Below are 14,184 nucleotides of genomic sequence, written 5' to 3' on the forward strand. Positions count from 1 at the left end.
AGGAGTCAACCTTTCAGTGTGGCAGCAGCTATGCTTTGGAATGCCTTGTCTATTACGATTAGGCTGCCACCCTCGCTTTTTTTAAAGATGCCTGCTAAATACTCATTTACCTCAGACAGGCTATATGGACATATACTTCAGTTATGCACACTTGTTTCTAACATTTTCTAACTTTAACTTCGTTTTATTGATTATTGTTTCATATTGTTTTATGTATACCTCTTAGGTTTTTTTTTAATTAAGCAGTTTATACATCTTTCTAAATAGATAAAAATAATTGTTCTTATGGATATAAGAACCTTAAGCGATAGCCTAACTTTGGTTAAATCATATATTTCGCCCCCCTCAACCTAGCAGTGTTGCATTTCTCCCCTTACTGACACCTGCTGAAAACATTCCTTTGAGAAGATCAGTTGGGAATCCATGTGAATGATTTAATACTTTTAAGTTTTATACTTCAAAGGGGTTACAAGAATGACTGAGATATGGATTTCAAATTTATTAGAAACTCCTTGTCATTCCCTTCACTGTGACTGTCTGTTAAGAGTGACCTTCCTCTTAACCCCTTCTTCTTGCGCTGACAAAGTAATTTGAAATAGAAACAAACAGTGTAATCTATCAGGAAAAAAACTGGAGTTGCTTCTGTGCATCAGATATTTCTGTTTGAGCTCTCTCCTACTGACAAGCCACGGAAAGAGTGGCTGTTCCTCAGTGGTTTTATCTTAGGGGTTCGTGTCTTTCTTGCTCATTAAGACTGTCTCTAAAGATTACAGTGCAAATAGTGCCTCTCTACCAGACTGTGAGAAAAGTCTCCTTGAGTACATAAAACAAAACTGAGGTTTCTATCACACAATGAAGAGCTCAGATGCTATCCCATTTTTAACACTGCTCAATTGCATAGAGCAAAGGCCCAGGAAGGAAGAAAAGGAGCTAAGTCTGCAATCCTGTGTACACATTTATTTGGGAGTCAGCACACTGAACACAGAAGCTTACTCCCAGGTAAGTGTGTATTGGTCAGGGGTAGATAATGTGGCATCCTTCAGATGAACTATAAGTCCCGTCTTCCCTGACCACCGGCCATGCTGGCTGGGGCTGATGAGAATGGCAGTCCCGCAACATCTGGAAGATACTACAATGGCTACCCTGACACAGGCCACAGTTCAGGGGTAGAGCACAAGCTGGAGGTCTCATGTTCAATTCCAGCAGCTTGTGATATGAAATGCCTTCAGCCTGAGGACACCAGAGAGCCATTGCCAGTAAGCAGACAACACTTGGGTAGATGGACAAATAATATGGCCTGATGTAAGATACTTTCCTATATTCCTAATGAGATGGGTGAGCTCCCGTTGCTCGGTCCCAGCTCCTGCCAACCTAGCAGTTCGAAAGCACGTCAAAATGCAAGTAGATAAATAGCTACCGCTCCGACGGGAAGGTAAACGGTGTTTCCGTGCGCTGCTCTGGTTCGCCAGAAGCAGCTTAGTCATGCTGGCCACATGACCCAGAAGCTGTAAACCAGCTCCCTCGGCCAGTAAAGCGAGATGAGTGCTGCAACCCCAGAGTCAGCCATGACTGGACCTAATGGTCAGGGGTCCCTTTACCTTTAAAGGCAGTTGTTTGCATCCATCTGTCTCAAGAGACAATGGAGTGTGCCTAGAGGGGGTGAATTCAAACTGCTGTGTTAGCAGCACCAAAGTGACCTCCCCTGGGTGCAAGCCTGGGCAGTGTGTATGGAGGTCCTGTGCTGCCCAGATGAGGTTGTGGGCTGCCCAGATGAGGTCATGGGCTGCCCAGATGACAAGACCCTCCTCTTAGCCCCGTTGATGTGGTCCAAGGGAAAGGAGAGCAATACATTTGGCACCAGCTTGGCTGCGGGAGCTGCTGAAAGGAGACATTCAAGGCACCACCTAAGCACTCTAGATTTCTATATGGTTTACTCCTTAGCCTTTTCTTCTTCCGAAGAAATCCTGCAAGGCAGGAAGTTTCCTTTTTCTAGATGCGCTACCTTCCCAGGTCGATGAGCCCCAAATGTCCCTCACTTCCCTGGACAGCACATGCAGAAACTGCCTGCTTGACTGTTGGACCCACTGTTAGTCTCATGTGCTCAATCTGCCGGAGCCCGTCTTGACATGCAGGGGAAGTCCCTAACTCACTGAGGGTTTGAGACCCACTGGCTACCCTCACCTGGTTTAGCAGGCCAGTCCAAGTCATTCCCAGGGTGTGGCTGCTGTTGGATGCTGACAGCTTCTAGGAGCCACAGGTTAGAGCTGAGTTCAGGATGGAGACCAAAGGTGGGCAAAGTACCCCAGAAGGAGCACAAACGACCATCACCAGAGCTATTACGCCACCCTAACACCCCAGTAAAGGAAATGTGCTTCTTAACACCAGTTGCTGGAAGCAGCAAGAGAGGAAGAGTGCTATTATGCTCATTCCGGCTTGAAACTTCCTGTAGGCATCTGGTTAGCCACTGTAAGAGCAGGATGCTGGACGAAATGGGCCACAAGCTCTTCTTATGTTTATAGAATCTCACTTTTAGCTTGTCGCCTGCCAATGGGAACGCAACCTGTGTGATGTGACCTGCCAGCTGTTAGCTCAGCGGTTGGGAACCTTTGGTCCTCTACTTGTTGCTGAACTACTTCTGAAATAAAATTAAACTGAACTCTTCTGACTCAGTCTCTGGTGCCTACTTATTGTCTGAATCTTATCTTCTGACTTTGTTTCCAACACTTTCTTTTAGTCTTAAGCAGGTCTATCATATGCAGGTCTACTCAGAAGCAAGCTGCACAGATCTCAGTGGTGCTTACTCCCACATAGATGTGGATGATAGCTTTAATTGTTATATGTATTTTAACATGTTCTGGCATGGTTATGATACTAGCTTTCGCACACAGCCTTCTGTACTATTTTGAAAGGGCAGGATAAAAGTTTTAAATGAATAAAGCTTATTGGTTCCATTGCTTATATAATTTTGGACACATTTCTCCCCTCAGATGAAGCAACTATAATCCAGTTTTGATAGCAGAAGAAGAAGAAGAGAAGAAGAGTTTGGATTTGATATCCCGCCTTTCACTCCCTTTAAGGAGTCTCAAAGCGGCTAACATTCTCCTTTCCCTTCCTCCCCCACAACAAACACTCTGTGGGGTGAGTGGGGCTGAGAGACTTCAGAGAAGTGTGACTAGCCCAAGGTCACCCAGCAGCTGCATGTGGAGGAGCGGAGACGCGAACCCGGTTCCCCAGATTACGAGACTACCGCTCTTAACCACTACACCACACTGGCTCTTAGCAAGAGAAAAGACAGAAAAAATGTAATGTTTAACTGAAGATAAACAGTTTTTGCAACATATAATTATGTCATTACTTACCAGCTTCAAAAGCGCTGGGAATTTTAATCAGAACTGGGATTTTCTCAGTATCCATGCCTTCTTCGTCTTCATTTGAACCTGAATCTGCCTGAGAACCTATCTTGGGCTGAACATGGAATATTTATTTTTAAAGTCACTCAAAACCCATTGCACAGTTAAATTAAAGGAACCTTTTAATTAAACTGCATCTTTTGGTTGACCAGGATGGTAACTAACATAAATCTAGACAATTTAAGCATCACAAAGTACGGCAGTTATGAATAATATGAATTGTGATACCATTCTTTACACAAAAATACCTTTCTCACACACAGGAACATTCTGAGAAATCTCACGCTAGAAAGACCCAGACTTAGCTGACACTATAAAGGCAGTGACTCCTCCTACATTGCAGAAATTTGTATTAAAATAATGAGTTTGGTATCAGCAGTTTACAAACACAACCTGATTATGGGAAGAGACTTGGCTCAGTAGTAGAAGAGATGCTTCAGAGGCACAAGGCTCTGGGTAAAGTCCTTGGCATCTCCAGGAATAAGGAGATGGGAAAGACCTCCTCTGCCTGAGAGCCTGGATACTTGTTGCCAGTCAGAGTAGACAATGCTGGTCTGACCTAGAATAAGGCAGTTTCCTATAAGCACATAGCTTGGGGGGCAGCACACACATTTTACAAGTGGAAGGTCCCTGGTTCACACCTGGGCATCTCTACTTAAAAGGAGCTTAGTGGGTGCTTGAATGATGGAATGGACAATGCTTCTGTTCGATACCTGACAGTGCTGTGGTACTAAGCTAGGCTATGTACATTATTGCAGATAATATTCCGCAGCATGAAGCAACTGGATGCATAAAAGCTGACCCCTTTTGGAGGGCAAATGATTCAAAGCTTTACTAACCAGAACTTCTGCAAAACACATACAAAAACGATCAACGATACACCCAGATAATTCCATAAAACATATGCTTATCTAAGTATAGGTTCTTCTTCTAAAGTATATAACATAATTACGACCAGAGCAAAAATCAAAGCTCTCTCTCCCATAGCTTGCATTAGCCTGCATCCAGCCTAAGGCTATGCAGCTCCTGGAGAGGCTTCATTATCACAAGATTTCTCTGACTGTGAACAAAAGGCAAAGGCAACTCCCTTTCAAAATAGAGATTTGCAACTGAATGTCTTAATCACATGATCTAAGGTTAAACACTCATGTATAAGCTAGCAGAGAACATCAATAGTTAATTATCAACCTGTTACAGCTCAGAGAGCTTCAGTATGCTTTAATTAGGGTTGCCATATGTCCGGATTTTCCTGGAGGTGTCCTCTTTTTCAGGCTTAACAATTCTGTCTGGGTGGATTTTTAGAATTCGACAAAATTTTGTGGGGTGTGTGTGTGTTGCCCTCCCCCGCTTCCTTGTGCCCTGGTTGCTGAGTGATGTGAGGCAAGGAGGCTCTTGCTTTGCCTACATTGCCTGCCTTGCCCCTCTCTCTGTCTCTCCTCCTTCCCAGCATTTCCCCCACCCTGTCCCCTCCTTTGCTGGAGCATCTGCCGGGCAATGAGCGTCTGCTGGTGAGATGGCGGTGGTGGCTGGGGCTAGGCTGGGCACAGACCTGGCGGAGGGGAGGGGAGGGGAAGGAAGCAAGGTGAATCGAGGCCCAGGACTGAATCAACGGCTCCCTCCAGATTGCACTCCCAATTTCCTCCTTCCTGCTCCCTCCCTCCTTCTTTCCCCCCTCCCTTCTTTTTTAATATGATACCTCTCCTCTGCATCCAAACCCTGCCCCCTGGCACTTTTAATTTTCATGGAGTCATTTTCTCTTGGGTGTCCTCTTTTTTGCTCTTCAAAATACGGCAACCCTAGCTTCAATGGAATTTTCATACATACAGGCATTCTCCATTTCAGTGTGAACTAAACAACTATACTTAACACCCCCCCACACACATTTAAAGCACCCTGTCACTTCGATAATCCTGGGAACTATCATTTACCCTTTTAGTTCCCAGCATTTTAAGAAACTAGTTTCCAGGATTCGTGTGTGTGTGTGTGTGTGTGTGTGTGTGTGCTTTAAATGCACTTTAAATATATGGTGTATATCAGGCTTCCTCAACCTCAGCCCTTCAGATGTTTTGAGACTACAATTCACATTACCCCTGACCACTGGTCCTGCTACCTAGGGATCATGGGAGTTGTAGGCCAAAAACATCTGGAGGGCCGAGGTTGAGGAAGCCTGGTGTATATGCAGCCCTAGTTGGACTAATGATGTGATTCAGTAACAACATATTTTGTTCACATAAAAAAGCACAGTGTGTGTTCATTTGTGTGTGCCTGCAGCCATCTATCAATGCTTATGATGCACACAAACTGTCCAAAGGAACCAGCAGTTTTGTTCACCATCTTACATACACACAACTAATAAAATTATAAATATAAATTATCTTTCAAGTTATGTGCCCAAGTTCAGAATCCCCTCCTGGATCAGGAGCTCCGTGGGCAAAGGGGGATTGTGCACAGGATGCTGCCAAAGCCGTACCACCTTTGAGAGGGCCTGTTTACCTGTTTGGAATGTGTGGGCAGGTGTGAGGAGAAGGACACTGAAGTGAAGCAACATATATTATAGGCACACATCAAACTACATACCAGAGGAGCATACTGCATATACAAGCTGCTCGTAAATGAAGCCAATTTGCCTGTAGGGTGCTGGATGTGCAGAGGAGGAGCTGTCTGGAAGGAGCATAGGAGACATTTCTGTTATTTATAAACCATGGTCAGTGCTGATCACAGTACTTTCAATGTTATGGTTTGCCAATCCAGTTCAGAAATCATGGTTTCATGAGCACTTATGGCTCTGGCCCTACCCACGACTGGCATCTGATTCCCCACCCTGCCCCGATCACCCCCAAATAAATGCAGCCCTTAACAGAAATATATATATATATATATATATATATATATTCCTCACTCTTGCCAACACCAGAGGTTTGAAAGAGGGGATTCCCTCCATTAACTGTTTTTTTAAAAAACAAGTTCCTTACAGGGCAACAGGAGAGGCCTCAACCAACCGTCAACTTAATTTCCCAGAGGCATCTAAACACGTGAATTAGCATATGCAAATTTTATGCAAAATTTCTGCCCATGCCCCAAGTTTTTAAGTACCTAACAATGTGTCTGCCCTTAGTGGCTGCTTATCTGAACATACCTTATCAGCCAGCGAAGGGCGTCTAAATTTTTCTGATTGACGCAATGATTGTCTAAGAAACATCTCGTCCTTAATGGCATGTAGGCTAGAAGATAAATGGGAATGTTTAAATTGAATTTCTTAAATTAAAGGCAGTTTCCAAAAAAAAAAAAGGGAAAAAAATCAAACAAAAAACAAAACCCCAAACATTTATTTTCAAACAAGGATAAAGCTGGGACCCAAAGAGCTACAGAAGCCTCTATGTATTCAACGGGAGTTTTGACTCCCTTTAACCAGCAGACGCTTCCTAGTGCCAATTATGCTATACGGATGATGTACAACAGCTGTTTTTGTTATCTTCTTGTGGAAGCTTCATTTACATGAATTAAGGTTATACAGTGGTACCTCGGTTTAGGAACAGTCCTGTTTATGAACGATTCGGTTTACCAACTCCGCAAAACCGGAAGTAGTGTCCTGGTTTGCAAACTTTACCTCGGTCTAAGAGTGGAATCCGAATGGTGGAAGGGTACCGATGGCGGGAGGCCTCATTAGGGAAAGCGCGCCTTGGTTTAAGAACGGTTTCGGTCTAAGAACGGACTTCCAGAATGGATTAAGTTCGTAAACCGAGGTACCACTGTATATGGCTAGTTGCACCAATATGCACTTAATGGTTTCTCTCTAGCACCTATAAGTATTAGCAGCAGAAGTTCAGATCCAGACTGAGTTGCTCCTACTTCCTATTGAAACCAATGGGATTTAGATTAAATCAGAACTAATTTCCCATCAATTTCAGTGGGGCTAAATTCAATTAACATAGTTCTGGATCCAATCCAAAATATATATTTGTATAATGTATTTTTAATCTTTGTTGGAAGCCGCCCAGAGTGGCTGGGGAAACCCAGCCAGATGGGCAGGTTACAAATAGTAAATTATTAATTATTATTATTATTATTATTATTATTATTATTAATTTATTTTAACCGTATGATCCAGACATATGCAAAAGTATGTTTCCACTGAAATCAATGGATCTGGGAAATGTTTAACTGCGGGTAGAGAGTGCCCACAGTTGTTTGTATAGGACATGGGTAGGCAAACTAAGGCTTGGGGGCCGGATCCGGCCCAATCGCCTTCTAAATCTGGCCCGCAGACGGTCCAGGAATCAGCGTGTTTTTACATGAGTAGAATGTGTCCTTTTATGTAAAATGCATCTCTGTGTTATTTGTGGGGCATAGGAATTCATTCATTTTTTCCTTCAAAATATAGTCCAGCCCCCCACAAGGTCTGAGGGACAGTGGAACGGCCCCCTGCTGGAAAAGTTTGCTGACCCCTGGTATAGGATCAAAGTATTGTAGTTAGAAGGGAGCTGAAGGCTCACCTAGACCAAGCCCCTACAATGTGGGAATGAGGGCTAAAGAATCCCTGACAGATGGCCCTCCAATCTCTCTTCAAGGAACTCCAATGAAGGAGAGTCAACCACCTTCCAAGGGGATCTGTTCCACTGTCACACAGCTCTTCGTGTCAGAAAGCTCTTTCTAACCTTCACTCGGAATCTCCTTTCTTGTAATTTGAAACCATTGCTTCAGGTCCTACCCTTTGGAGCAGCAGAAAACAAGCTTGCTCCACCTTCCATGTGGCAGCCCTTCAGTTTTGAAGATGGCTGTCCTATCACCTCTCAGTCTTCTCTTCTCCAGGCTTAACATGCCATGCTCCCTCAACTGTTCCTCATAAGGCTTGGTTTCCAGAACTTTTATCATCTTGGATGTAATAATACCTTTTCTTTAGAATTTCGAACTTCATTTCCCAAGATCGACTCGATTTACTGAACTCCTGTTCAAGTCTAAACAAAGAGGCGAAAATAGCATTGGTATGTTTTGTGAGTGTGGAAGTTAACAAATCTTATAATATATGTGACAAATCCTTGTGTACACAGCAAATTCCTGTGCATATACCTCTTTACGCGCAGCTTGGCATCTCGTTCAGATTTTCTGAGCCTCTTTATCTCTTCTTGTAAGGCTTTTTTCTCATCTCCCTGTACAAGTGTATTTCAAAAGAGAGCCATGCATTGATTGCCATGTATACTAAACACACACACACACACACACACACACACACACACACACACACAAAACAATAATAGTTGGCCACTGCTATTAATTTTCAATCAATCAATCAATGACTTAAATCTCAATTTTTCTATAGCGATATATTCTAAAATATCTTGCAATGACAAATATACTATATATTTTGGAAAGTGGTTTGTCTGCCTGTCCATTTCTTCTTATAGGGTCAGCCACCTCTCGAGATATCATCGCCAAACTTAGCATGAGGGTTCCTCTGCAGAGGGAGAAAAATGCTCTGTCTAGAGGAAGCACTTAGAATCTATACTGCTTTATTTGGCCAACTTGGGAGAGCCCTACTTGCAAAGGATCAGTGGTTGCAGGGAGCCCGCTTGCACAGGAACAATCGGAAACTCACTTTAAGTTCTTGGTTGTTCCTGTGGGATGGGTGGGCATGGCTTGTGGGGAAGGGCATCACATATCAAATTGGGACTTGGACCAGACCAAGTTAGGCCTGCAGGCCAAAGTTTCCCAAGTAGCAAAATAGCAGGGAATCTTTGGTAAAGATTTGACATCATCATCATCATCTGGATTCTCCATAAAAACTGACTGGACGTAGGATTGCAACCCCTGAGCAAAGGGCTAGAATGGGCACAACCAATATGTCTTGGTCTATCGGTCCTGAAAGTCAAAGAAGGAAAGCACGGGCAGTGAAAATCTCAGCAAAAACATGCTTGTGTTCTTGAGGAAGCACCCAGATGTGGTGCTCTTCTTAAGGATGGTAGTGAGATGAGGTGTGTGGGTTACACCAGCTGTTTTGGACACACGACTGATGAAAAATATCAGGTGAGGATGCAGGTGTCCTTCTGATGGAAGTGTCATTAAAAAAACAAACCACGACTCTCACCTTTATATGGTCTGGTGTCTATTCCCCCAAGTTACGTTAGATCAGAGTAATAAAGCAATACCTTATCACCAAGACCTACCAACAATTCTGCTTCTTTTGCGGCAGCTTGTCTGGCCTCTTTGGTGGCGGCGACAGTGGCAACGGCAGCGAAGACAGCAGCAGCTTTTGCTACTTTCCCTTTCAGTCCTTTCCTTCCCTTCTTTGCTAGCTTTCCTTCTTCCACTGAGGGCACCTGTGAAAAAATAACAACAGCAATAAACGAACCTGAGTTATTGTTGCGCACTTTGGACATCACACTTGGAGATTTTCAAGGAACACCTTGTCTCAGAGGGATCCCCCTCACCACTGAGATCCATTGTCTTCCTGCTCTGCAAACAGGGAGTATGGCAGGTAGACATGAGCAGCAGGGCCTTTTCCATGGCGATGTTCAGAATCAGGAATGCCCTCCCAAGGGAAGCCCAGCTGGCCTTCTCTGAACTGACATGTATAGGATTGTGCTGAAAGCTACTGGAGAATACAGAACACATCTATTTGTATTTTGTTTTGGTATTGCATTATATTTTACACCACTTAATATACAGAATCTCTAAGTAGTTTACATAAAAAAATATTCTAATGTATGCAAGCACACACAGACAAATACAGAAATTTATCAATAAAGCAACAAATAGCATTTATATGGACATTGCCTAAAGTTTTAACAACATGCATCAAACACGCAACTTGAAATTGTCAAGGAAATATGGACTTGAACTGCATGAGGTATATGAGCTATTTATTTTCACACAGCAGCCTGTTTCAGGATTGTCAAGATCCTTAGGCTAGCCTTTTTTGGATCACGGGCATTGCTCAGATTTAAACAAAACCGTAAAATTTGTTATTATAAACATGTGAGAAACTCTCAGGTAGGTTAAGAACTGGTCCTTAGGTGAATGAGGTTATTATATCATATTTCAAACCCATTTCTTTTTCTTAAATATATAATCAGTTTTCAGTAGTTAGCGGAAAGTAAGATTTTCATTAGAGGTGACTGAACTTTCTGTGAAACGCAGGAATCCTGTTGTGCTTTCTTTATATCTTCATGTTAAAAAAAGAGCAAATTTCCTTGCGCAAACACAACTCAGATATATACAAATACAAGGCTTTGCAAACCTTTTGAAATGGCTGCAGGTGCCCTCCACTGTATCTGCCTACAATTCAAGCGACTTCGCCAAATCTGTGTTAGATGATAAATATTGAATAAGGTGCATATGTGCTTAACAGTAATTGTATTCTATTTTCTCTCATGCTGCTTTATGAACCTTGTTGGATGCCTTCCAGTATGCCTCTGAATACCAGCCAAAATTACCCAGATAGATAGTGCTATTTGCTGACTTATTCACATAAAGGCCACAGTAGCAATGGACATAATCAGCAAATTAAGCAGGGATGCCGGGGTGCGGGGAGAGCGGCCCAGGGACTCTGAGGTTCTGATTGGCACCAATACTTTTTTCATGATATAACAGTGAAAGAGTTGAGTGCAATCCATACCTTATCCTATTTCCTGTTACTAGTATTGTATATTATTTCTTTGGGGTTAAAGATCGCCCCCCTCTTCACAATGGGCACACAGCAGTGCATGAAGACCCACACAGTCAGTTCTGCACAAATGGTTGAGAAATTTTCACACTCCTGAGCTTTGTGAGACCAAACCATAGGGAAGCTTCTACCATGCTGCCACGCGTGTGCATAAAGTGGGCTTCAGCCCAGGGATCCTAATCTGTTCATCATTCAGGTGCTTCCAGACCAGCCTCTGCCAACATGGTGATGTCCAGATGTCTTGGACTGCAGCTCCCAACTGCTGAAACATCTGGAGGGCACCAGGCTGGCAGAGGCTGCTCTAGGCAGAGGAGAATCAGTTCCCTGATCTAGGAACCGAGAAGCAGGTTACACCTGGCCAATCACTGCTAGCCCCATTGCTGCGCAACAGCAGGAACAGCAGGTAGTGCCAATTATTTCTAGGTGATGCTTGCAACAAGGAATGGTTCCTTGCAGCATCTATATTATTCAAGAATATGGCACTCATGTAGTAGTGAAATGTTGTATCAAGCTAACTTTTAGAGTAAACCTATTGTAATTAATGGACCTAAGACAGTTATGGTGACTAATTTGAATGGGTCAACTCTTGAGTATGACTAATGTCGGATACAAGCTAGTGCTCCTTTTCAAGTTATTAATGGTAATTTAAAGCATTGCAAGTCGACCATTAAATTCATTATAAGGATGGTGTAATCTAATAATGGAATGTTCTGCCCCATAATTTTATTATGGCCTCATAATATATTTCTTACTTTGAAACTGTTCAGGCGGCATTGCCCTCAGCATTATCTGATCAATGTTATCACTTTCCTTTCACTTTCACTCACACCTTCTGCTCCAGTTTTCCTTGCAGCTCTCACTTCCGACCCTGGATAGACAACCCCACTCAGGACGCAGTCACCAGATCAGCAGCCATGGCCACCTCACAGGGATGGCCCTCACTAGGACAAGGGAGAGTTTGAATCTCCACTTTGCCATTAAGCTCTCACTGGGTGGCCTTGGGCCAGTCACTGTCCCTCTGATAAATCGACTTCCCAGGGTCGTGTGAGGATTAATTGAGGAGCAGGAGGACCATGTGTTGGACTATGACCTGAGAGACCAGAGTTTGAATCCCTACTCAGTTGTGACGCTCACTGGGTGACCTTAGGACAGTCACCATCTCTTGGCTTAAACCACCTCAACAGGGTTGTTGTAAGGGGATGAAATGGGGCGAAGGAGAAGAACCATGTACACCGCCTTGACATGGTTGGGAGATAAAGGTGGTATATAAATAAAATAAATAATAAGGTAATAAAATATACGTCAACATTTCTTAACAATATGAGCTTTGCCATGTGGCATGGTGGAGCTGTTTAAGAAATATAAACCTGAGGCTCCCTTCAGATTACTGACCTTCGGATCCTGGCCACGATGTTCCACTTTTTAAACTCTCCTTATTGCAGGAGTAGCCAACATGGTGCCCCCCTCAATATTGTTGAACTACAATTCCCATAATCCCAATGGAAACTGTCAATTGTGGCAAATACATGTTGGAACAGAAATTTCTGCTTTCCTACACCCCTAGTTATGGATGAGCCACACTTCCAAGTATCCAGCTGTCACTACCATCTCTTTGCTCTGTTGGTTGGTCTAAAAATATTAATCACGTAGATTCCCTCCCCCCCAAAATTAACCCTTTGGCCCCTATCCAGGGAAAGTTAGTGATGCTTAAGTCCTACTGAAATGCACGCAGCAAGTGAGTTAAGACTCACCTAAGCCATATTACTTTCAGTGGGCTTTATACTTTATCAGCTAGTGATCCTGCAGGGTAATTATTTGGGGAATAGTTTTTAAGGGATTAATGACACTGATGCATGGGGTTACTAGCTTGCCTCCTAAAGCACAGCAAACAGAAAGCTTGATAACACACTGCATTTTATATTTATCAGTACAAACTACAGATATTTTGAAACTATTTGCACATTATAATTAACTGGCCATATTTCTGTCCTTTCTTCTGGAACAGTTTTTAGAATCAGCTAATCTCAGCATGTGCGGCTTTCCCACTGAATGTCACACTTCCCCAAATATCAGTTTGATTAATAAAGGAAGTCAAATACCTTTTGCGGGCAACACAGCTTCAAAGAGCCAGGGAGATTTATAAATGAATTTAGATGTTAACTTTTGAGTACTTGGCTTGCTGAGTGCCACTATTTGAAGTTTGAGGAAGATGTAAGGTAACAATAACCTTTAGTCAGTGTTTATCAGCTGTAAATTCACCCTGTCTTTTGTGAAGCAATATAAAAGTAACATTTTGTTATTTAAAAGGCACCCACTGCATCTACCTTTTAAGTTAAGCACTGCTGAGAACATCCAGGGAAAAGAGACCACAACAGATAAGGCTCTGAGTCACATGATCTCATGGAGATATTTGTTTTATACTAGGTCAATTGAAAGAAACATGCCTTGTGTACAAAACTATCTTTGGAAACCTCACTAGAGTTTGAGAAGATGAACAATTAAGAAGAACCTCTTACTTTAAAAATCTAAAAGCAGTGGCATAGTGGTGGTGGTGGGGCCTCGCAAATTGCTGAGGGGACGCAAACAGAAGCCCTGACAACAGGCTCCCTCATCAAGGCTGAAGTCACAGGGAGGCAAACTGTGCCTAGGCTGGGCCTTTGGGGCAGGGGCGGTGCCTCCTTCTCCTTCTCATGGCTGCGAAGAGACACCTGTGCATGCCCTGCCCCTCTGCCAGTTGTGAGGGAGGGAGAGGAAGGGCGATGTCACCACAGCTGCCCATTGAGAAAAGAGGGAGGAAGAGGAAGGCATTGCCCAGAGCGTCTCACTGCAAGGACAGGAGGATGAGGCGACACAGCAGGGGGAGGGGCGTGACACCAGTAAGGGACAACGGGGCCACCTCCCATTCATGAAAAATCATGGTTGAAATGTTACTTGTGCTAGCGCCTTTCCCTTGCCACCTAATAAACAACCCTAATAAACAACACTGAGGTTGAGGCGTTGAGGCTGTCAAGTTCAGAGGGTGGGGCTTCCAGGGAGTCTCATGCCTCAGAAGTCTTTAGCTCTGGGCTGGCAAGCGAGTCTCATCTGCAGTGGGAACCAAGGGCAAGAGAAGAA

The 14,184-nt window shown here is 43.5% G+C and overlaps 1 protein-coding gene across 1 annotated transcript in view; it reads right to left on the minus strand.

Moving 5' to 3' along the window:
* The window catches only part of LOC310660939 (uncharacterized protein C10orf67 homolog, mitochondrial), a 46,184-nt gene that overhangs the window by 7,775 nt on the left and 24,225 nt on the right, over window positions 1–14,184 (minus strand). The window contains exons 10-15 of the mRNA XM_083406534.1: window positions 9,572–9,724; window positions 8,478–8,557; window positions 8,300–8,365; window positions 6,547–6,631; window positions 5,988–6,071; window positions 3,360–3,465 (exon numbers count right to left, since the gene is read on the minus strand). Coding sequence (XP_083262660.1) covers window positions 3,360–3,465; window positions 5,988–6,071; window positions 6,547–6,631; window positions 8,300–8,365; window positions 8,478–8,557; window positions 9,572–9,724 — 574 coding nt within the window. The remainder of the gene's footprint in view (window positions 1–3,359; window positions 3,466–5,987; window positions 6,072–6,546; window positions 6,632–8,299; window positions 8,366–8,477; window positions 8,558–9,571; window positions 9,725–14,184) is intronic.

This window comes from Podarcis tiliguerta (genome assembly GCF_965153285.1).
Source record: "Podarcis tiliguerta genome assembly, chromosome: 12".
Lineage (NCBI taxonomy): Eukaryota > Metazoa > Chordata > Lepidosauria > Squamata > Lacertidae > Podarcis > Podarcis tiliguerta.